This window comes from Tiliqua scincoides, chromosome 3 (genome assembly GCF_035046505.1).
Source record: "Tiliqua scincoides isolate rTilSci1 chromosome 3, rTilSci1.hap2, whole genome shotgun sequence".
Classification (NCBI taxonomy): Eukaryota; Metazoa; Chordata; class Lepidosauria; order Squamata; family Scincidae; genus Tiliqua; species Tiliqua scincoides.
The window spans coordinates 239,747,985-239,770,152 of NC_089823.1; the positions used below are offsets into that span (position 1 = coordinate 239,747,985).

General features: G+C 49.6%; 1 protein-coding gene across 1 annotated transcript in view; it reads left to right on the top strand.

The window, feature by feature from the left end:
• The window catches only part of TPRG1 (tumor protein p63 regulated 1), a 38,661-nt gene extending 24,080 nt beyond the window's left edge, over positions 1 to 14,581 (top strand). Inside the window, exons 4-5 of the mRNA XM_066621583.1 lie at positions 5,809 to 5,962; positions 14,339 to 14,581. Of these exons, the coding sequence (XP_066477680.1) occupies positions 5,809 to 5,962; positions 14,339 to 14,533 (349 nt within the window). The 3' untranslated portion in view covers positions 14,534 to 14,581. The remainder of the gene's footprint in view (positions 1 to 5,808; positions 5,963 to 14,338) is intronic.
• Positions 14,582 to 22,168: the final 7,587 nt, after the last annotated feature.

Genomic DNA, 22,168 nt, shown 5'->3' on the forward strand with positions numbered 1-22,168 from the left:
GGACTTATGTTTGACACTTCTGACCCACTCTAGAAGAAGGAGATGACAACAGTGGTAGGACAGGGAGCAGGTTTCCCCCACATGGATCTCCCTGTGCCCTGAGGTCTTCTGGAGGGTCATTCTTGCCATGTTGCTGTGAGATACAGGAAGCTGGACTAGATGGGCCTATGGCCTGATCCAGTGGGGCTGTTCTTATGTTCTTATAGCCACACTTGCCTCTATGGATTGCTGCAGCCACAGAGCCATTCTCCAGTCCAAGTTCCTTCTATCCAGCTTCCTTTCCTCCTGCCACTTCAGGAACCTGGTCTTTCTGTTTGCCTTCATCAGTATCACTTGGCCATTGGTCACTGCCAGAAAGTTCAGGTCTGATGCTGAGATAGATAGATAGATAGATAGATAGATAGATAGATAGATAGATAGATAGATAGATAGATAGATAGATAGATAGATTTCTGAGCCCTCCACTCTGGACGTGATGCAGCCGCAGGCTCTGCTGGCGCTCCTTTCCTTGGGACAGGGTGTGCCCAGGAGAACCTCCCTGAGTGCTACGCCTCTGCTACCCTCCCTCTCCTCCACTGCCTGTAATGACACCTTAAATCCACTGCCTGAAGCTACCACCTCACCACACCTCATGGTAGGGAGGTGCCTGGAATGATGACTGCCACATCAGGATGAACGTGGCAGCTCCTGAGAGCAGCACATCACGAAGGAAAGCCTTGGGAGGTGTGGGGAGGGGGGGAGGACGCAGAGGCCGAAACTCTTGTTTTTTTTAACAATTTCACTGTTGACAGGTAAGAAAATGCAGAGAATAAGAACGTTTATCCTCTGCTTATGGAGCTGCTGCCAAGAGGTGGCCATTTCCTGTAGTGGGAGGGGAGGGAGACTGTGCAGGGAAAACTTGGCCTGCCCAGGATACATGGGCCTTCTGAGTCCCTGGGGCTTCGCTAATTCCAGTGTTGTCTCTCTCCAAGGGAAAGAATTATACTCTTCAAACGCTTGAAGAACGTCTCACTAAGTCGCTAGTAAAACCCTCTCTTCATTTCCCACTTTGATTTTGTGACGGTACTTATGCTGCCTTGTAAACTGGACCACTAAGCACTGTAATTATCATTTTTTCTGACTGCGTCGCTTGGCGGGTGTAGCACCTCTTAATGCCACGTAGTGCCCCAGAAGGTGGAAGCCAATGCATGAGAAATGTGTGTGTGTGTGAGAGAGAGAGAGACCAGCTCTGTGTTTTGGGGCACAGGGGCGAATGGGGCTTTTTGTGCATCCAGCTCTCTGTTCACCTTTGCCCCAGTGTGCAGAGTTTGGGGGCAGGGCTAGCTGGCATGTGGATGTCAAAGGGCTGAGCCAGCCAGCGCAATCCCACTCCCAGTGCACTTGGAATGCACCTACCTACAGAGCGACTGAAGACAACATGACAAGGTCTGAGACTTTGCCCTGCACTGCCCACAGTATTGCTTTGTTTGTTTAAAAGATTTCTATACAGACTTTCCTGTGCTCAAGGTGATGCCCAACATAAGAAGAAAAAGCATTCACAACCCTTGACATTCTGTTTCCCAGGCTGGGAGCTCCGTCCTCTGCATGATTCTTTCTCCCACAAATGCTTCCCAGCAGAGAGTGCTCAGAGATGTGCTGCCTCCCGGGCAGTGTCTGCTGCTCCCCTGTAGATTTCATATTGCAACAGTGCCATTGGTGGACTCGTCCTGCACAACTTGTTTCATCTCTTGTTAAAGGAAGCAGCAATTATGAGCTTTGTGCTTCTGCCCCGTGTGAAGAGGCTGCTGCTCTGCATCCCACCCCCTTCCTCCTCCTGGTAATGTCACAAAGTGCACACAGTGCACAACATGATATTATCACTGTCGGGGCTGGCCTTAGGAACTGCAAGGCCCAATGCAAAACATTTGTGTCCCGTGTCCCCCCCATGGATGAACAACAGCAAAGCACCCGGCAGTGGCGACACCACCAACTGCTTCCGGGGTGGCTGCTTTCGAGCCAGTTGGACCCAGGGGTGGGCGAGAGGGAGGGCCATCCGGTGGCACTGCTTCGCTCACTGTGCTCTCCTCACAGTGCCATGACATGGAAGATCCCATGCTGAAGCATCAGCTACAGAGTTGCCAGCTGTGGCTGTGGGCACTCCGTTCGCCACCCCATTGGGGGCCCATCCAGGCACAGGGCCCAATGTGGCAAAATTGGTCAGATTTCCCTAAGGCTGGCCCTGATCACCTCGGCCAGCCACAGGGCATGGGTTGTATCAGGGTGGCTGGTGGGAGGAGTGGCAGCAGCCTTCCCTGGAAGCTCAACAGTCCTGTGAGGAAGGAGAACTTCACCGCCCCTCCACTCACTGACATGGCACTTAAAGTGAAAAGGAACGTGCCTTCTTAATTGAACACCCCCCCAAGGGGGGGGGAGATGGCCATGCTCCAGATCAGCTCTCTTATGAAGCACCAAGTCAGAAAGGGCAGGCAATGCGAAGCTCTGCCTCCCCCTATCTTCCCTTGAGTTGTCTTACTAGGGTCTGCAGCATGCCTGGTCTTTGCCGCTTCTGTTGGATGTAAGCAGAAGCGCAGCACGCTGGGAACATGAACTGGACAGCATGCACTGGGCAGGAGGCAGGTGGCACCACTGGAAAGTTGAGGGATGGGGCATGGCGTAGGACGGGGTGTTGAGATGGTGCAGGGTAAGCAACCTCAGGCAGTGGGAGGCTTGTGCAGCAGAACTTCCCAGAGGCACAAAGTGGGCTGCGCAGAGCAGGAAAGAGGACAACCCTCATAAGAAAAAGGACACCCCAAGTGCCTCCCGGCCTGTGCTGCCAGCTTGGGAAGTGCGTGGCACAAGTCCACCGTTCCTGAGCTGCGGTGGTGGCAGGCCCTGCCTGCTGGGGCAGGGTTTGCTGGCTGCCTCGGGAGCCCGCCACTCCTCTTCCCAGCACAGAATCAGCAGCGGGCTGGTAATCCTGCTGAGCCCCCAGCCTCTGGTTGGGAGCCAGAAGCTTCCAGAGCACAGAAAGGCAGCACCTGCAGGGGACGGCTTGAGGCTGCGGATAGAACTGTAAACAGGCTCGGGAAAAAAGCCCCCCCCTCCTGGCCTGACTGGGTGCCAGCGTCTCCAGGGACTAACTTGGCATGGGAAAAAACCTCACTTGATGTCATTCCTGTAGTAGCACCCCTGCCCCCCCTTGCCCTCTTGGGTGCCAACTTTCTGCTTCCTTTATGTGGAGAGAAACTTAAACAGCCGCCTGGAGGGCAGCGTCAGGCAGTGTGGCTGGGAAGGGCCGGTCTTTGTTTCTCAGGGAAAGGGCTTGCTTTGTCCAAGGCCTGCCCGGTGTCGATCCCTCTCTGCTCTGCCTCCCTGTTTGTTCTCCCTCTTTGGTGTATTTACACACCCAGCCTCCAGAGCAAGAACCAGTGTCTGCATTTCCTCATAAATCCTGGCGTGCCACCCGGGGCTACGTTTTTAATTTGTTCTCTGAGGTTTGAGATGAAGAGGAGGAGGAGATGCTCAAGTAGACAAAAAAGGTGGAAGCCGTACGGCTCCGTTTTGCTTCCCCCGTTTTGCTGGGAATGGCTCTGAAGGAAGGGGTCGCTTGCCCACCACACTGACCCTCCCTGCCACACTGCCTGCTCTGCCCCCCTCCAGCTACGCCACCAAACCACTATTGTTGCTCTTCCTTCGTCAATTAGGCAGCTTCTCATGGTGCCCTCCTCTCTGTCTTCCTGTGGGAAAACAAACCTGCCTGCATGGGAGCTGTGCAGAACCTGTGGAGGGCTGCAGAAGCATCTGTGGAGTGAGAAAGGGCAGGGAAGGAAGACTGCTTATCCCTCCCCCATTCTGTAGGATTTCACTTCCAGCGCCACAACTTTCCTTTTCTTCCATGGGCTGCTCTTGCTGTTCCAACTTAATATATCCATTGTTCAGTGACAGAGTGCATGCTTAGCACATCAAAGATCTGGAGGTCAAGCTCAGAGATGCGTAGGGAGAGGTGTGCTTTCTCCGTTTTATTTCTTGCAGATTTTGTTTTCTGACAAAAATGAGAACTGCAGAAAGTGGTGTTACATGTTATTATTTCAAAGGCATATTTTAAAAATTATAATCACTTTTAAAGTATGTAGGTGATATAGGGTCAGCAGATGCAGCCACCTGCATGTAGAGATGTTAAAGAATATGTAGAGGTGTTAGAGAACAGTTTTGTTTTGTGGGTTTTTTTTTTTTGCAGATTTGGGTTTTTTTTAATACTTACAAAAATGAGAAGTACAGAAAGTGGCGTTATGTGTTTTTATTTCATTATCAATGAAAAAACCAATCTCTAACCATAGTTCAGGGGTTAAAACTGCCACTGTCGGCCACAGAAAGGCCCTTTCTTTGTGGCCAGACTCACACTTTTCAGATCAAGCATCGGACTCAGAAGGGTCATACCTGAAGGCTTCTGTCAGTCAAAGTAAACAAGAGATCCATGGATTGATGTTCTGATGAAATGTAAGGCAGCTTCACATACTATGAGAAGAAACTAGTGTCTTAGAGGCCTAAATCCTGAAGCAGGAAAAGAAATCTCCATTTTGTTTTGACACATTCTCGGCATCACCTGGCAGGACAAAGTTCCAAACAACACAGTCCTGGAACGTGCTGGAATCCCTAGCATGTATGCACTGCTGAAACAGAGACGCCTGCGTTGGCTCGGTCATGTCGTGAGAATGGATGATGGCCGGATCCCAAAGGATCTCCTCTATGGAGAACTCGTGCAAGGAAAGCACCCTACAGGTAGACCACAGCTGCGATACAAGGATATCTGCAAGAGGGATCTGAAGGCCTTAGGAGTGGACCTCAACAGGTGGGAAACCCTGGCCTCTGAGCGGCCCGCTTGGAGGCAGGCTGTGCAGCATGGCCTTTCCCAGTTTGAAGAGATACTTGGCCAACAGACTGAGGCTAAGAGGCAAAGAAGGAAGGCCCACAGCCAGGGAGACAGACCAGGGACAGACTGCACTTGCTCCCAGTGTGGAAGGGATTGTCACTCCCGAATTGGCCTTTTCAGCCACGCTAGACGCTGTTCCAGAGCCACCTTTCAGAGCGCGATACCAGAGTCTCTCGAGACTGAAGGTTGGCAACGATGGACAGACAGAGGCAGATGCCTGCTGAATAGCGAGTGCCTCCAAGGATGTGCCGTCATGGATGCTCTGCCTTTGCTTTGCCTGTTTTGGAAGTTGGAACCCGTGACAGAGCTGAGCTTGCATGATCCTTGTGGGGAGGAGAAGGCAGGGAGGGAGCAAAAACATGATTTATTAGTTTTCACAGATAATACAAACCCACGCCAGAGTTTTGGCACCCGTCACGGAGGTGTTTTGGAGGCTTTCGGTAATTACATTTGAAATGGGAAACCTGATCATTTTTTTTTCAAAACATCTAATCTCTCTTTCTCTTTTTAAAGATCAGACTGGGGTTTTTTAAAAAGAAAAGCAGCAGCAATTGTTTTCAAAGTGTACCTACTAATGCAAAAATGCCTGTGCCTTCCTGCAGCCCCTCCTCACTGGTGCCACTAGGAAGGTGCATTTCTCCCAGTGCCTCCCAGTAAGGGGTGGAGCCCCGCCAAGCAGGGCTTGGTTGTAACAAACATTGTTCCCCAATTACTGCAACTTTGACCTGAGAGGAGCCCCCTTCTTCCTTCCAACAGGTTTCACCAGGAAACCCTTCTTTCCATCCTGATATTATCTGTTGGGGTTTCTCTGGCGTCCTCTACACCGGAGTTCCAGTTCAGGACAGGAGTGTTCTCGCTTCTGCCTGCCAACACCTCATCTGTTTAAACTCACTTTCTAGGAGGGACGGAGAAGGCCTGAGAATCTTCTGGGATAAACAGCGAGAACCGACTTTCCTGTCCCGCTGGAACCCCTGGGCCACCAACCTCCCTTATGCAACCTTCGCTGAGCATCCTGTGAAAAACAGCAGCCAGAGGTTTACTGCCATCTGCCAGGTGGGACAAATTACTTCTGCAGGCAAAGGGAGTAGCAAAGGAATGGGAAAACTGGCATCCTGTAGTAGTGCTGGGGGTACAAACTTGGCACCCTGCTACATCATACAAGTGGCTCCTCTCCCTCCTTTTTGGAGCCAGGCTGGGCCTCGAGAGCAAAAGAGGGGCATTCCAGGGAGGCCTTCGGGACATGCACCTCCCTTTTGCTCTAGCGGCCCTGAATGACTCTGCATGGGAGGGGGATGGGCCGCTTGCACAGTGTGGTGAGATGTCATGCAAAACTTAGTGCTTTGTACTCCCTCCAGCGATGCTACTCCAGCGATGCTACTGAGTCCAAATGCCAACAGTTTAATTGCCTGCCTTGTGGAATCTTCTCCCAAGGTTTTTAAAAACCACAGGCAGCCATGAGAAGTTGGATGTGGGCCTGGAGGACCAGCTTGGATGGAGAGGTGTGTGTCCTTAGCTCTTCCCTTCCTTCCATGTGTCTGCTGGAAAGCACTTCTCCCCTGTGCTGCCTTTTCCCAATGTGTGAGATAAGGGAGAGGGACAATTTGGGGAGGAAAGGCAGCCAGAAAAGGAAGGGTTAAGCACCCCTGTCCTATCTCTCTCAGACTTTCTCCCTTTATTGCAGTCACCAGGGGCTGCTTTTATTTAAGGAAATCTGGAGGAAGAATCCCAGAGGCAGCCTAGTTGGGCCTTCAGCTGAGCTCATAGCTTGGATGCACATGAAGCACTTCAAGGTTGCACTGACCAGCGGCAGAACTCAGGGCAAAGAAGTCCTATGGTGGGGCTCTGCCATAGACGCTGCCACATAGAAAACATGATGGCCACTCCATGGATGTCCCATAAGTATCATTCTGTGAAACTGAGATCTTTTGATAATGGATTCTTTGTCCTGTAATGTAAATAGAAAGTGAGCGGCAAGCTCTCTCCTCTCCCTTCAGAGTGAAACATGAACTCCCCAGCCATGGATTTAAAACCACACATGCTCAGGTCATAAACAATATTTTCTCCCCTCCCCCCCCCCCAAGCTATCTTCCCATCTGCTTGTAAGAATGTCAGTAATCTGATCTCCTCTGGGAAAATACAATTGGAGCAAAGAGAAATGGTTCGTTCAAAGGACTCACCTCCCTCGCCATGCTTGCGTCGCTCCATGCTTTGGGGAACATTTGAGAGTTGCCCCCTTTTCAGTCATTTTTTCCTAATGTGGTGGTGTTGAAGTAGGGAGTTTCTCATATCTTAGCGGGCTGGGATGGATTTCTTGTAGTGACAAAAGAACACGTTCAAGCTGCAGATGTTTTGATGCTGTGGCTTCAGCAAAACTTTTGCAGACAAATCCACCCAATCCATTTGCCTTCAACAAAATTTTTAAATTTGATTTTTCAGCCCTTCCTACCCGACCAGCTATCAGCTACAAGGTGGCACATGGACTGCAGTTGCCTTCCCTGCTATCAATCCACAGTGCTGCTTGACACCTCCAACCCTTCAAAGGAGATAACAAGTAGCAATTAACTGCCCTCTTTCCCCCCAAATCTGTGTCTGTAATCTGAGAGAGCCTGTCAACCGGGCCAATGTTTACACAGGGAGTTGGTCACCAAAGAGTTAAAAACCATATTTTCAAGAGAGCCTGTTGGTATTAGACTTGGTCGATATATTGACAGCTCTCAGTTTAAATCAAATTATCTTGGAAAGAACAGGCTGTTTGGGGGGCATGAGAATAGTTCAGCAAAGGCAAGGAAGCTGTTTTCACCATCACAAATTCCTTGCACAACTGACTTGCAGCAAAGCATCTGAGTCAGCAAGAATGTGACTTGCTTCAAGCCACCATAATAATAATAATAATAATAATAATAATAATAATAATAATAATAATAAACTTTATTTATATCCCGCCCTTCTCCCCGAAAGGGACCCATGAAATGGTCAGGAGTCAAGTGGACTTGAATAGTGAACAAGAAGGATGTTGACACAGTCTGTGTTCTTCAGGAGGAACAGATGAACCACTTTGGGGCCCTCAGCTTGTAGAATTGTCCCCAAACCGAGTTTTTTTAGATCGAGGGATGTTCAAATACTATTATTTTTAATAAACCAAAAATATTTGTTGTAGATAGTGGCAACCCAACGCCAGGAATTCCTAGATGAGTCTGATCATCTTTATCCAATTCAGTCACAGTGTCTGGCTGGTTTGGAGGAAAGGAAAAATCTGGGTTATCTTAGTTGATGACAGGGGTGCCTCCCTGTGGGGTCTGCTGGATCTTTCAGTGGCATTCAATACCATCAACTGGGATGGTCCTCACTCCGCAGGAATGAGAGGGGAACACAGTTTTTCAGAGGCTTTGGTCTGGAAATGGAAAAGGTGCAAAAGAGAGCGACTAAGATGATTACGGGGCTGGGGCACCTTCCTTATGAGGAAAGGCTACGGCGTTTGGGCCTCTTCAGCCTAGAAAAGAGATGCCTGAGGGGGGACATGATTGAGACATACAAAATTATGCAGGGGATGGACAGAGTGGATAGGGAGATGCTCTTTACACTCTCACATAACACCAGAACCAGGGGACATCCACTAAAATTGAGTGTTGGGCGGGTTAGGACAGACAAAAGAAAATATTTCTTTACTCAGCGTGCAGTTGGTCTGTGGAACTCCTTGCCACAGGATGTGGTGCTGGCGTCTAGCCTAGATGCCTTTAAAAGGGGATTGGACAAGTTTCTGAAGGAAAAATCCATTATGGGGTACAAGCCATGATGTGTATGCGCAACCTCCTGATTTTAGAAATGGGTTATGTCAGAATGCCAGATGCAAGGGAGGGCACCAGGATGAGGTCTCTTGTTATCTGGTGTGCTCCCTGGGGCATTTGGTGGGCCACTGTGAGATACAGGAAGCTGGACTAGATGGGCCTATGGCCTGATCCAGCGGGGCTGTTCTTATGTTCTTAACTACAATTCCCAGGAGGCCTTGCAGGTCTCTTGTTATCTGGCACGCTCCCTGGGGCATTTGGTGGGCCACTGTGAGATTCAGGAAGCTGGACTAGATGGGCCTTTGGCCTGATCCAGTGGGGCTGTTCTTACGTTCTTAACTACAATTCCCAGGAAGCCTTGCAGGTCTCTTGTTATCTGGTGTGCTCCCTGGGGCATTTGGTGGGCCGCTGTGAGATACAGCAAGCTGGACTAGATGGGCCTATGGCCTGATCCAGTGGGGCTGTTCTTATGTTCTTATGGTCCTTCCTGGAAGAGAGATTCCAGAAGTTTGTATCCCATGGGTTTCAGTTCTGCCCCCCATATTATTCAACACATGCATGAAGCCACTGGTTGGCACACTGGTTTCTCTTGGATTACTGTAGCATGCTCTACATATGTGGGGTTGCCCTTTAAGACCACACAGAAACGTCAGCTCATGCAAAATTGTGCCACTGAGAAGTGGGGATCTCCTTCCCTTTGAGTGACATTGGTCTCTTTTGCTCCCTCCTGTTCCTATAGATAATGTCGGGAGGGCAATTGCAAAACTATCCAAGAGGTTTAGCAAACCCACTCTAGGTTTAATGTTCCTTGAGGGATGGAGAGTGATTGAGGCAGAGGAACATAATAAAGAGGAAACCAAAGTTAAAGTGGGGGAGATGAACCAGCACTGCAAGGAGGAAGGGAAGGGGAACCTGCTGCCAGGGCAGAGGCTGAGAGGTGACAGAACTTGAGCTGACTGTCCATTTTCCCTTCCGAGTGTTTGTACACGGGCTAGAGAGCCGAGACAAAGGAGTGTAGGGGGCGGCTTGCCCTGAGTTTTGCAGTACTCTGCATTCTGGGGCATGTCTGCATCACTTCCTGGTGGCTGCCCTGGTTGAGGAGAACCCCACGCAGGTTTCTGTCCGGGGTGGTGGGGCTTCGACACACCCGTCTCCAAGGATTTGCATCTGCAGATGACTCGGCAGGCAGTTTGTTCTGATGACAGCATATATTAAAGTGGCGACCTACTTTCCCCAGGCAAGTGGCGTGGATCAATTCGCTTACACAAGCACAGCCTTGAGATTTCCCTGCACAGATTCTCTGGCTTATATGGCCACTCCCCCATGCCAGTGTCAGCCAAGTAGGGAAGGCTTAGGAGTCTTTTTTGCCCCCTTTAGTGTCTAAGAGCAGCTTTAGAAGCAGGATGCCTTGGATTGGGGCTGTTGGGCAGGCACAAAGCATTTCTCCCCTTTCACTGTGCCACGGCCCCATTTGAACCCAACCCCCCCAAGGCTGCTTTTAAGAAAGGAAAAGCTGCTGGGAGATCTGAACATAGAACTCATGGAACAATGAAGTTGCATCTCATCTGGTCCTGAGTAGAACAGTGGGCTGGATAGCAAAAGCCCAAGAAGACTGGGGGGGGGGGCAGAGACTGGTGTTGAAGGACGAAGAAATCAAGGGGCCTGGGAAGGGAAGGAGGGGCTGGCCTCTCTTGGAAGAAAGAAGGTGGACCAGCAAGGAAGACTAGGAGGGGTGGCAACGCCAGAGGGTTCATGGGGGGGCATTGAGGTGCTAGGAATATCCCCCAGACTCTGACAAGGCTTCCACGTTTGCAAGGGTTACACAGAGGGGAGATTCTGCCAGCTGCAGCTTCTCCCCCCCCCCTCCAGTAATCAGGTCAAGAAGCAGGAAGGGTAGGGGGGGCAGAATGGCACACATTGATTACTGTAACGCACCACCACCACCACCGTCTGCCACCAACGTCCACAGCACATCGTTGTGTAGCATAAGTGGAACTGCTCCCCATAGCGGGTCCTGAGAAGAAGAGGCCACAGCCTCAAGGGATTCATGCCAGTCACTTTGTTCTCTGTTTCCTCCCAATTTTTGTCTCCCTTTGTTTATCCTCCATGGCTTGGCAGATGTCCACATGTCCAGCTGGCCTGTAACAGGAGCCTTGGTGCTCCTGGCATTCAGAGGATGCTCCTGTTTGTCTGAAGTCTCTCCCAGACCGCTGGCAACCCTGAATGGGCACAAAGAGCACAGCAGGCATCCTTTGCGGGCACAAGAAATGCATCTTGGGAGCTTTGGCTGGTCCTAAGACCTGCAGTGTTGGAATGAGAAGTCTGTACCCCCTGCAACTCTCACTTTCCTCTGTGTCATGTTACCAGCTTTGGGGGGGGGGCAGCATTCTTCATGGAGGGGGAAGAAGCTGCCTGTTCATAAACACTCAGGTTGAGAGGGGGATTGAGTTACCCATCACACTGCTTGCTCCGGACAGCCAAGCATGAGCTCCTCTGCCACATGGGCAGCTTGCTCTCCTTTCCTCATCCGGTTACAGGGGAGAGTAAAAGGGGAAGCCACCCACAGAAACCTCCCAGGAGCCGGTTTAGCTTCTCTGTTTCTCCCAGTGTATTTCCATCATGGGTGGGTGGGGGCATCCTTTGGCTCCAAGAACCACTTGGGAAATCCAGTGTTTCAGATTCCCTAAGCAGTGCTCTAAGATTTCTAAGGCAGTCCATTTTCGTGAACTCTCTCTAAGGCGGAGAGACTGGACATTGTGTGCTGTGTTTGTGATGTCTGTTTATTAGCAAAGCTAGAGGTTAAGCAGGTGGCCAGCAAGGAGACCCACAGGCAGGCAGAGTTGGTCCCAAACCATAATTAATCCAGTACCCCAAAAGCATAAAATCTGATGAACAAAAAAAAGCCAAAAAAAGCCCAGACTCACAGCACCTGTAGGACTGTCAGTTCTGGGCCCAAAGAGGTATTGCCCTCAGAGGTCACCCGTGAATCCCACTAGTGCTCATCATCTTCAGAGTTGACCACCAGCTCAGTCAGATAAGATTTTTCTTTTGACAGGGTTCATACAGGGTCCATACCATACCCCTACTCATCAAGTCGGGTTGATGGTCGATGTGGCTCCAGTGGGTTAGAGTTTGATGGGCCCCACAGTGAATTTCCCAAGTCCGTGACATGGGACTTGAGTCACAGGAAGTCACCCACTGGCCTGTTTGTTGTTGAAGAAACAGGGAACCCCAGAGCAGTATCTTGTTCCCTTCCTCCAACCACCTCTCCTTGGTGCTTCTACCATAGTATGTTTCTCGTAGGTCTGGGCTTGCCACGGGTGGTGACTTCTAACTGTCAGGCCAGTTCTGGCCAATCTTGTAGCAGCTAGAGATACTGGAGTGCTGACTCTTCCAGAGCAATCTTCATTTACTCCAAGAGGTGCAGCAGCCCTCAGGGTTTCCTGCCAAAAAATTGTTCAAATCTCATGAAAGCTCGTCGGGTTTCCTTGAGAGTAAACCCTGAGTTAACATGATTGGGTCCAAAAATAGGTCCACTGGGTTAGATGGTCTTGTGCTAATTTCCAGATCAGTGGTTTGGGCCAGTTGAAGTAATGGCACTGCTGGAGGGGGTGCAAAGCACTAAGTTTTGCAGGGAGCCTCACCGCAGCATGCACAGGCAGGGGGAGCAAAACGGAGGTGTATACCTACGTTTTACTCCCCCTGCCCGGAATGGCTCCGAGGGGGAGGGGGAGGGGTCACTAGCACGCTGCAGTGAGGCTCTCTGACAAATTTAGTGATTTGCACACCCTCTAGGTATGCCACTGGGTTGAAGTAGTCAACCACACTGTCCGTTTGTGGATGGAAGATGGAAGTAAACTCCTGGGTTATTCCTAGGGAATGAGATGCTGTAGTAATGTGTTCATATGTAATGTGTAGTAATGTGCTGTAATGTGTTTCAATGTAAGTAAGTGTAAAGTCATGCACATTGGGGCAAAAAAATCAAAACTTCATATATAGGCTAATGGGTCCTGAGCTGTCTGTGACAGATCAGGAGAGAGATCTTGGGGTGGTGGTGGACAGGTCGATGAAAGTGTCGACCCAATTTGCGGCAGCAGTGAAGAAGGCCAATTTCTTTTCTTGGGATCATTAGAAAAGGTATTGAGAACAAAACTGCTAATATTATAATGCCTTTGTACAAATCGATGGTAAGGTCACACCTGGAGTATTGTGTCCAGTTCTAGTTGCAGCATCTCAAAAAGGATATAGTGGAAAAGGTGCAAAAGAGGGCAACTAAGATGATTGCTGGGCTGGGGCACCTTCCTTATGAGGAAAGGCTACGGCGTTTGGGCCTCTTCAGCCTAGAAAAGAGATGCCTGAGGGGGGACATGATTGAGACATACAAAATTATGCATGGGAAGGACAAAGTGGATAGAGAGATGCTCTTTACACTGTCACATAACACCAGAACCAGGGGACATCCACTAAAATTGGGTGTTGGGAGAGTTAGAACAGACAAAAGAAAATATTTCTTACTCAGCGTGTGGTTGGTCTGTGGAACTTCTTGCCACAGGATGTGGTGATGGCATCTGGCCTGGACGCCTTTAAAAGGGGCTTGGACAAGTTTCTGGAGGAAAAATCCATTACGAGTTACAAGCCATGATGTGTATGTGCAACCTCCTGATTTTAGAAATGGGCTATGTCAGATGCAAGGGAGGGCACCAGGATGAGGTCTCTTGTTATCTGGTGTGCTCCCTGGGGCATTTGATGGGTTGCTGTGAGATACAGGAAGCCGGACTAGATGGGCCTATGGCCTGATCCAGTGGGGCTTTTCTTATGTTCCATGGTTGGCCAAAATTTCCTTAAGGAAGTACATTTGTGAGCACAAGTGTAGTAAGGCCTTAGCCACACCTACTGCCCTCATATTCCTCAGGGGAACTGCTTCAGAATATCAGGTAGCATAATGGATTATGATCAGAGTACAGCTGCACCCCCATGGCTTGTGGAGAAAGGGCTCTATGAAGCCCACAGTGATCCAGTCAAAGGGGAACTTGGCTCTGGCCAAAGGTGGGCCACAGATTGCCTAGAATCGGATCTCTGGTACACTGAGCAGGTATTACTCATGGGGGTGGAAGGGGGCTTGAGTCTTGAAGATGGAGGGCTAGAAGAAATGATCCAATGCCCCTGCTATGTTTTCTTATGTACTTGGAGGCTGGCTCAGGAAAAGTCATTGGCATGGCTAATACCTTGGCCCGAAAGACAGTTGCAGGACAACCTATGATGGTGGACAACCTCTGGTGGGGCAGGTGGCCAGTTCATTAGCAGTGCACGACTCGGTTGTCCAGGTGGTCTTAGCCTGGAGCTCAAGGGCCACAAATAGGGCTGGCATACTCCACAAGGGGTCTTGGAGGGCACAATGCTAAGGACTGCAGAGCTGCTTCTGGGCATCTGCAGTCTCAAGCAGAGACTCTTCCTTTTAAGTGGAATTGCAGGACCTAAACCTGGGCTCTTCTGCAGGCAATGAATGTATCGCTGAGCAACAACAGTGGTTATTCTGCTATAACATCGCAATATTAGTCTAGTATTAAGAATGCAAGCCTTCCCGATACATCAGCACTGACAAAGAGTGTGACCATTTCAGCTGTTTCCTCTTGTTCCTCTCCAGTTGTCCACGTTCACCGCTCAGTTGGTGGAAGCTGTGCAGAATGCCCAAAGAAGAGATCCGGTGCCCGGCAGGACCGGGGGAGTCACCGTGGTGAACGAGCCCATCTTCATTGACACCTACACAGGGCTGATGTCTTTCATTGGGAACCGAAACAAGCTGGGCTATTCCCTCGCACGGGGAAGTTTCGGCTTTTGAAGGAGGGCAGGTTGGGAGTTTTTCTGTGGTGGTGAAATTTGTCTCAAGAAATGTTTCTAAATGGGGTGGGGGCTCAGGAATGAAGGTCTGAGATGAACCACTAATTCTGAATGAGGAAACTTCCTGCTGTGGCTTTGAGGGGCAGGCAGGACTTACCCACTGGCTCCAAGAACTTCTGTGTTGATTGAAATGAATGACCCCTGTGCAGAAGCACAATAGCTGCCATTCACACTGAAGGAGCTTGTGCAGGTGAGCTTTCCGGTGGGTGGGCCTCTTCGCTTTGAATTAGGTAAATTTCTCTTTTCTGCAAAGTTTTTTCTTCTTCGTGATCGCACATCTGCCAGTCATTTAGGGTACTAAAGAGCGACTGGTGGTGTAATCCTGTGCTTATCTAATGCTGCTGGAACTTGCATTCTGGCAGCATTAGGTGCTTTACAGTGGTTGCAAATAATACCTGCTCTTGAGAGCAGCCAGGCCACCACTGCAAGTAGTGAGTGGCAGTGCTGGTCCAACAGGGTCCCCTAGATGTCCCCCAGCACCAATAAGTCAGAGTGGGGGTGGATGGGAGGGAGACAGTGAGGTGAGGGTGGAATGGATTGGTGATGGGGAGGCAGGGAGGAGGGCAGATCAGGTCCAGGAAGGTGGTGAGCCTGGCAGTAGTGACTGAATTGCTGAATTCTGCTTTGCTTTGTAAGTGACAGAACTTCCCTGTCTTTGTAAATTGCAGTGTCCAAAAATGAATAAAATAATTCCTTTTCTAGTGGCCATGTCTCTGCAGGTGCTGCCTTTGATGTGGTATATATGAGGTGTGTGTGTGTTTGTGTGTGTGTACAGTGCTTTATGAATACGCCTTTTGACTGAGAGCATAAAGCTGCTGTAGGCAAGGGGGAGAAAGGCAGAGGTGTGAGCATGTGCAGCCAGTACAATCATCCATCAGTGGCAGGACCACTGCTTCGTGGACAACTAACTGTGCCTTGGTCAAATGCGTTCTGGCCTTGGATATTTGTCTTTGATCTTTTTGAGTCCCCGACATTTGTGCCCCAATACATGTATTAGATGTACTTTTTTATTTTTAAGACACAAAGGTAGGGTTTCGGTTTGGACTGGAACAAGAGGCTTAGGATACACAACATGGAATTTGTTGCCCAATTGCTCAGTCACAGTGGGATGAAAATAACTAGAATGCAAAAAAACCCAGACATGAATGTTTAGGGATGCCAATGACTGGGACAGATTTGACGGAGACGTCATCATCAAATAGCCTTGTGCCTCCCTAATCTCTTGTTCTTCAGAGATTGCTGCAGTGGCAACCAAAGGCACAGGGAAAAGAGCTTTTCTCCATTTCTGCGGAAGCAAGCAAGAGCCTGTGAAAGGCGAGGACCTGCAGTGGTTTGTTATCGCCAGGAGCATTTTGCAGCCTCATGCACAGATTGCAAGAACTGAGAGGTGTGCCCCCTCCCAGCACCCTCCATCCTCTTAGTATCCATTTATCTCCAGCATTTCTGGGCATCATTCTTTTGGCAGTAGGACCAGTGATGCTAAGAGGCAGAATCTTGGCTGACCAGCTGCTTTCTCACACATGGGGGGTGGGGGGGCTGGCTGGCAGGCAGGCAGGCAACTGGCCCGTTGCCAGCTCTACACTCACAGCCCAATCCTAACTAAACAGGATTGGGCTGGTGATGCAACCACGCCAACACAGCAAGCACCACAGCAAGTGGGAGGGGCATTCACAGGGGTTTCCTCATGGCAAACCTCCCTACCCTGGGACGAGCCTCCACTGCCTGAACAGGTCTCCTTGGATGTGTGCAAGCTATTTTGCTGGTGCAGAACCAAGGAGAGTCAGGGAGAGGGGAGAGGAGAAGGAGCGGCGATAGGATCCTGGCACATGCCAGTGTCACTGGGATCCACCCCCTCCCTCCCTTGTTCTGCCTCCCGCTTGCCTCCTCCTCATCCAGACACTCTCTGTTTCTTCCTCTCCCTGCCCCGCTCCTACCACGGCCTGCCTCCTGGCCTATCTGTGCTCCAAACGGTGGTGGCTCCAAAACAGCTGCCAGCGACGCCCTGTATGTGCTGCTGTACAGCCATTCACGGCAGCAGAAATTCTTGTTAGGATTGGGCTGTTAGCAGGCCCGTAGCCAGGATTCTAGAGGTGGGGGGGGCAACTATTTTTTCAAGGGGGGCAAGTGTCAGGTATCTATACTGGTGGGCAAAATGAAAGGATAAGTCTGGAGAAACATCAAATGCCCAAAACTCCTTTTGGAATCTCTTTGCTCCATTCAGGTCACCATTATTTGCAGTCTTTCATCCCCTGCTGATGCTGCCTCGTTAGTAGAATTTTCATGTCGCAGAAAAACTCAAAGACCCAGGCCCGTAGCCAGGATTCTAGAGATGGGGGGGGCCGACTATTTTTTCAGGGGGGGCAATTATGTTGGGTATCTATACTGGTGTGCAAAATGAAGGGATAAGTGTGGAGAAACATCAAAGACCCGTAACCCCCTCAAATTTCATGAAGAGAAAGTATTTTTGGGGGGTTATTGAAACATGCATTCATTATCTGTAAAGCAATGTAACAATAATTTGCATAGAATCAATGCATCTCTGTATGCAATGTATTTGTCTACATAGAAATAACATGCAACATATCCTTTCATTTTACACACCAGCTCAATACACAGGTTTGCATCCCTGCAAAAGTAAAACATATCGCTGTGATACAGGTAGTACTTGCTTGTATTGAAAGCCTTTCATTAGCTGATGACACATTGCTGATACATTGAAACATACTAAAATAAAATTTATTTACCTAAAAGCAAGAGGAAAGATATGCAAGTCAAATACAGTAATGCCATTGGAACATTAGTTTTTTACAATATTCATTACTTTTAAAAAGCAGAGTACAGAAGATTTGAATTATTGGATCTACCTAGTAGAGCTGAATTCTCCTATCTTTCTGAGAGTTGAATCTCCTTAGAATCAGGGGTGGATCCAGTGTCTGTATGGGGGGAGGGCCTTGAGCACTACCTTCAGAGCCCAGGTCAACCAGGTGGATAGATCTGGGCTCCAGGTCTACCAACAGGGTAGACCTGGATTCCTTATTGAGCTTATCGCCTCTGTGACCATTTGCTGGGTGGGTAGACCTGGGCTGCCGTCTGGACTTGGAGCCCAGGTTTACCTGCTTGGGTAGACCTGGGCTCCTGATTGAGCTTATAGCCTACATAAGAACATAAGAAGAGCCCTGCTGAATCAGGCCAAAGGCCCATCTAGTCCAGCTTTCTGTATCTCACAGTGGCCCACCAAGTGCTTCAGGGAGCACAAAAGACAGCAAGTCACAACCTGCATCCCGGTGTCCTCTCCTGCATCTGTACTTCTAAAATCAGGAGCTTGCACATACCTATCATGACTTGTAACCTGTGATGGACTTTCCTCCAATTCCCTCTTAAAGGCATCTAAGCAAGTTGCCATCACCACTTCCTGTGGCAAGGACTTCCACAGACTAATTACACGCTGGGTAAAGAAATATTTTCTTTTGTCCGTCCTAACTCTCCCAACACTCAATTTTAGTGGATGTCCCCTGGTTCTGGTGTTATGTGAGAGGGAAAAGAACATCTCTCTAGCCATCCCTTGCATAATTTTATATGTCTCAATCATGTCCCCCCTCAGGCCTCTGTGGCTGTTTGGCTGGAACTGGAGCCCAGGTCTACCCACCCAGCAATCTCCTTGACTGCCCAGTGGGTGTTCCCCTGACACCTGATTTTGCTCTCCATCCAGGCGGGCACGCTTCCCTGCTTGCAAGACAGTTGGGGGGGGTATGCACCCATGGCCTCCCCTGGATGCGCCCCTGCTTAGAACATTTCCCACACTTAAGTTCTTGGTTCTTTTCTCCCACCAGAAGAAGGATCTCCCCAGCCCCCAAGCAGCAGCCATTAATTTTAAAAGTATATCTGAAAGACAAGAACCTGCCCCCATGATTTCTCCCAACAGAAACATTTCTCCCTGCCCCCCCCCCCACAGCAGTACCATTGTAGTAATTAGCATGTTCCACGGTAGAAGAAATAGCACCCTCCCTTTCCCCAACCAGTACAAGTAGAACCAGTACAGTACAGGCTGTGCAGCATGGACTCCGCCGGTTTGAAGAGACACTTGGCCAACAGTCTGAGGCAAAGAGGCAAAGAAGGAAGGCCCATAGCCAGGGAGACAGACCAGGGACAGGCTGCACTTGCTCCCAGTGTGGAAGGGTTTGTCACTCCCGAATCGGCCTTTTCAGCCACACTAGACGCTGTACCAGAACCACCATTCAGAGCGCGATACCAGAGTCTTTCGAGACTGAAGGTTGCCAACAGTACACAAGTAGAAATTTCTTCCAACCTTCTTGTAGCTGCTCTTGACCAGCTCTGCTCTCCATGTGCTCTGGATGGGGGCAGGGTGACCAGAGGTCATAACTTCCAAGGAGCCCCCCCAGGACCCTGTTCTACTCACTCTACACACATGCACTCTCTCTCTCCTCCCCAATCCCTGCCAGAAGCACCAAGCTTTCTTCCTTCCTGTGCACAAAAAATGTTGCAAAAAGGGCTTCAAATCACCCCCAACTGATGCCAGATTAGATAAAGAGGACAGGTTTGGAAAAAATGCTAGGGGGGGGGGGCAAACTGCTGGCCTCACCCAGCTAAGGCCCTGCTAGAATGTGCACTGCTGGGGGGGAGGGGGAATGTTCTTTTTTCATTTTGCATCACACCTTGGAAATGCACAATTAGAGTCCTGTCTCAGAGGTCTTGTTAACATCAGGCGTGAAACTCCTCCTTGGAAAGGATCTCCCCCAAACAGCTTCAGATGCCTTAAGCCATCCTGTCTTTTCGAGGGAGTGGCTGGCGGTTGGCAAACACTACAGCTTGTTTCAAAAAATTCCCCTTCACGAAAGAGACTCTTCTAATTTTGGAGCGTCCTGTGGGCAGATGGAAAACCAGATAAGCACAGGGCAGCACGGCTGGGTTCCTGGAAGCCACAGGGCTGAGCAGCGTAACGGGGCAAATCACTACGCTTGATTGAAGGACCCGCTTTGATGCCTATCATCTCTCAAGCATTTTTGCCACCAGCCTGTGAATGCTGAATGCAAACCACAGGAGCACCATTTAAGCAGAAACATCCTGTCTCTGTGGCGTGCCGAATGCAGGAAGGTAATGGGACGTGCAGTGACAACAGGCTAATTAGGGGATCATTCACAATATATTGTTCCAAACTGAGAGCAGACAGGAGCAAGCGTGGGGCAGGAGCCAGCGTCCCTCGCAAACAGGAGGGCCCCACCCGGACTCTGGCCTGGCTTCCAACCTCAGGTCCATCCATCCCCCACCATTGCAATATGGGGGGATAATGGTGCTCACCTCCCTTCAAAGGCAGTTGCAAGGACCGGAAGTGCTGTGAATACATAAAGCATCACTGTTATGGGCCACAATGCGAACACATGTGAGTTTATTGTGGGGGGAGGGGGAGGTTTGTACTTCAGAGGGCCATTTCACACTCTCACTTCTATACCATGTAACTGTAAATGCTTATTTTAAAAGTTGCAGACACCTGCAGGGCATTGGATCATTTCACTAATTTGACCCTCAAACAACTGAAGTCCCAAGTTTGGAATGAAGGCACAGGAAATCATCTTCACAGTCTCTAGACTCACCTTCTCTTATCACCCCACCTCACCCCTCTTACGTGGTCTGTATTTTACTTCTGTTTCTGACTAATCAAAGTACAGTATGGAGAGACAGGCAGCCAAACACGGGTCCTTGGTGCTGAGCACCTGCCTGGACAGCCAGACCAGGACCGTGGCTCTTGGAAGGACTCCTGGCAAGAGGTCACAGAGCCTCAGAACAGGAAGACCACATTTCTGACCATCCTCTGGAACCATATAATAACCCCCCCCCCCCACACACACACACACACACCTCAATTGATCTTTGGAATTCAGATTTGGACAGAGCTGGTTTACATGACACAGCTGTATTTTTCATACCCCCCAAATGGAGACGAAACGTTCCCACTCCACATCCTGCCGGAATGGAAGATTCAATGGTTTGTGACCCTCGCCACTTCCCTGGATGCCTAAGTTGGGCGAAGCACCCCTTGAGAGATAACAGGAGGGCTGCACACACCACCAACCTTATTGTGAAGCTCAGGACCCAGTCCTACTCCCTGCAAGTCCATATTATTATTATTACCCTGCCTTTCTCCCCGAAGGGGCTCAAGGCGGCTTACAACAAGGTTAAAACAAGTTAAAAACATAATTTAAAAGCAGATAAAAACATAACATATCATAAAAACAGTAGTCAGATAAAAAACTAATCAGGTAAGAGCTCTTGAGCAAATTAGAAAAGGATCAGGCCTGTGAGCAGATGTTAAAAAATGTTAAGAGATGTTAAAAAGATGTTAAAAAGGCCAGGAAGGCTTGTCTAAATAGAAGGGTCTTCAGGCCTCGCCAGAAAGTTTCAAGAGAGGGAGCCGTTCTTAAGTCAAGGGGAAGGGAATTCCATAGCGTTGTTGCTACTACTGAGAAGGCCCTCTTTCTTGCCGCCGCCCCACGTACCTCCCTAGGCGGTGGCACTTGTAAAAAGGCCTTCTCTGATGACCTAGAAGGACGAGCCGGATTGTACAGGAGTAGGCGATCTCTAAGATACCCTGGCCCAGAGCAGTATAGGGCTTTAAAGGTCAAAATCAACACCTTGAATTGGGCCCGGAAAAGAATGGGCAGCCAGTGCAGCTGCTGGAGAAGCGGACTGACAGAGTCAAACTGCCTACCTCCAGTAACTACACGGGCCGCCGCATTCTGCACTAGTTGCAGTTTCTGAACTGTCTTCAAGAGCAGCCCCACATAGAACACGTTACAATGTCTAGCCATAACATGCAGTGCTGTGCTGCTGGAGTATACACTGCACTCTACAGTGGGAGGGGGCATTTGAGATCCAAGATGGTGGCACACAAATCTTGTGAGTTACTCTCCCCCTGCTGAGCCTTTCAACCATGCTGGTGCACCTTGGCTTTGTCTCTTTCATCTTTCACTGCCAAATTGCAGAGATATACCATGAGCTTTGACACAGGATCCTATGTGTATGTTATACGTTTTTAAAACAAAGCACTGCCAGTAACGTCTTCTCTGAGCCACTTCAATTCATTAGTTCACTGCAAGTCACCAAAGGCAGCAATATGTCCATCATCAAGCCTGCAACAGTAAATACTGACATCCTGGAAGAGGAGAAAAAAATCCCCAACAGCTATGTTTCTCGGATGCATGTTCTTTGGTAAAAGTTGTTGGGAAAGTTGCAATTATTCTTCACAAAAGTTAACAATAATCACTTTGGGCCCAGAAACCCAGATCTGACACACAGGAAGTGCAGGGAGAAGAGGTACAAAAGCTGGGGGTGTAAGACGCAAATGAGCTGGAGGTGCAACCTCACCCCAGAGTGTTCTCTGTAGCTTGTCACCAAAAGATGTTCCACTTCACTTGGAAGAACATCCATGCCTCCAGACTCTGCTTCCTGGTGCCCATCCTGCTTCCACAGCAAGTGTTTCGCTTCCAAGGTGTCCCTTGAGGACCCCCTTTCCGTGAGGCCAGGGGAAGTATTTGACTCAGGCAGCAGAAGGTGGGAGGCT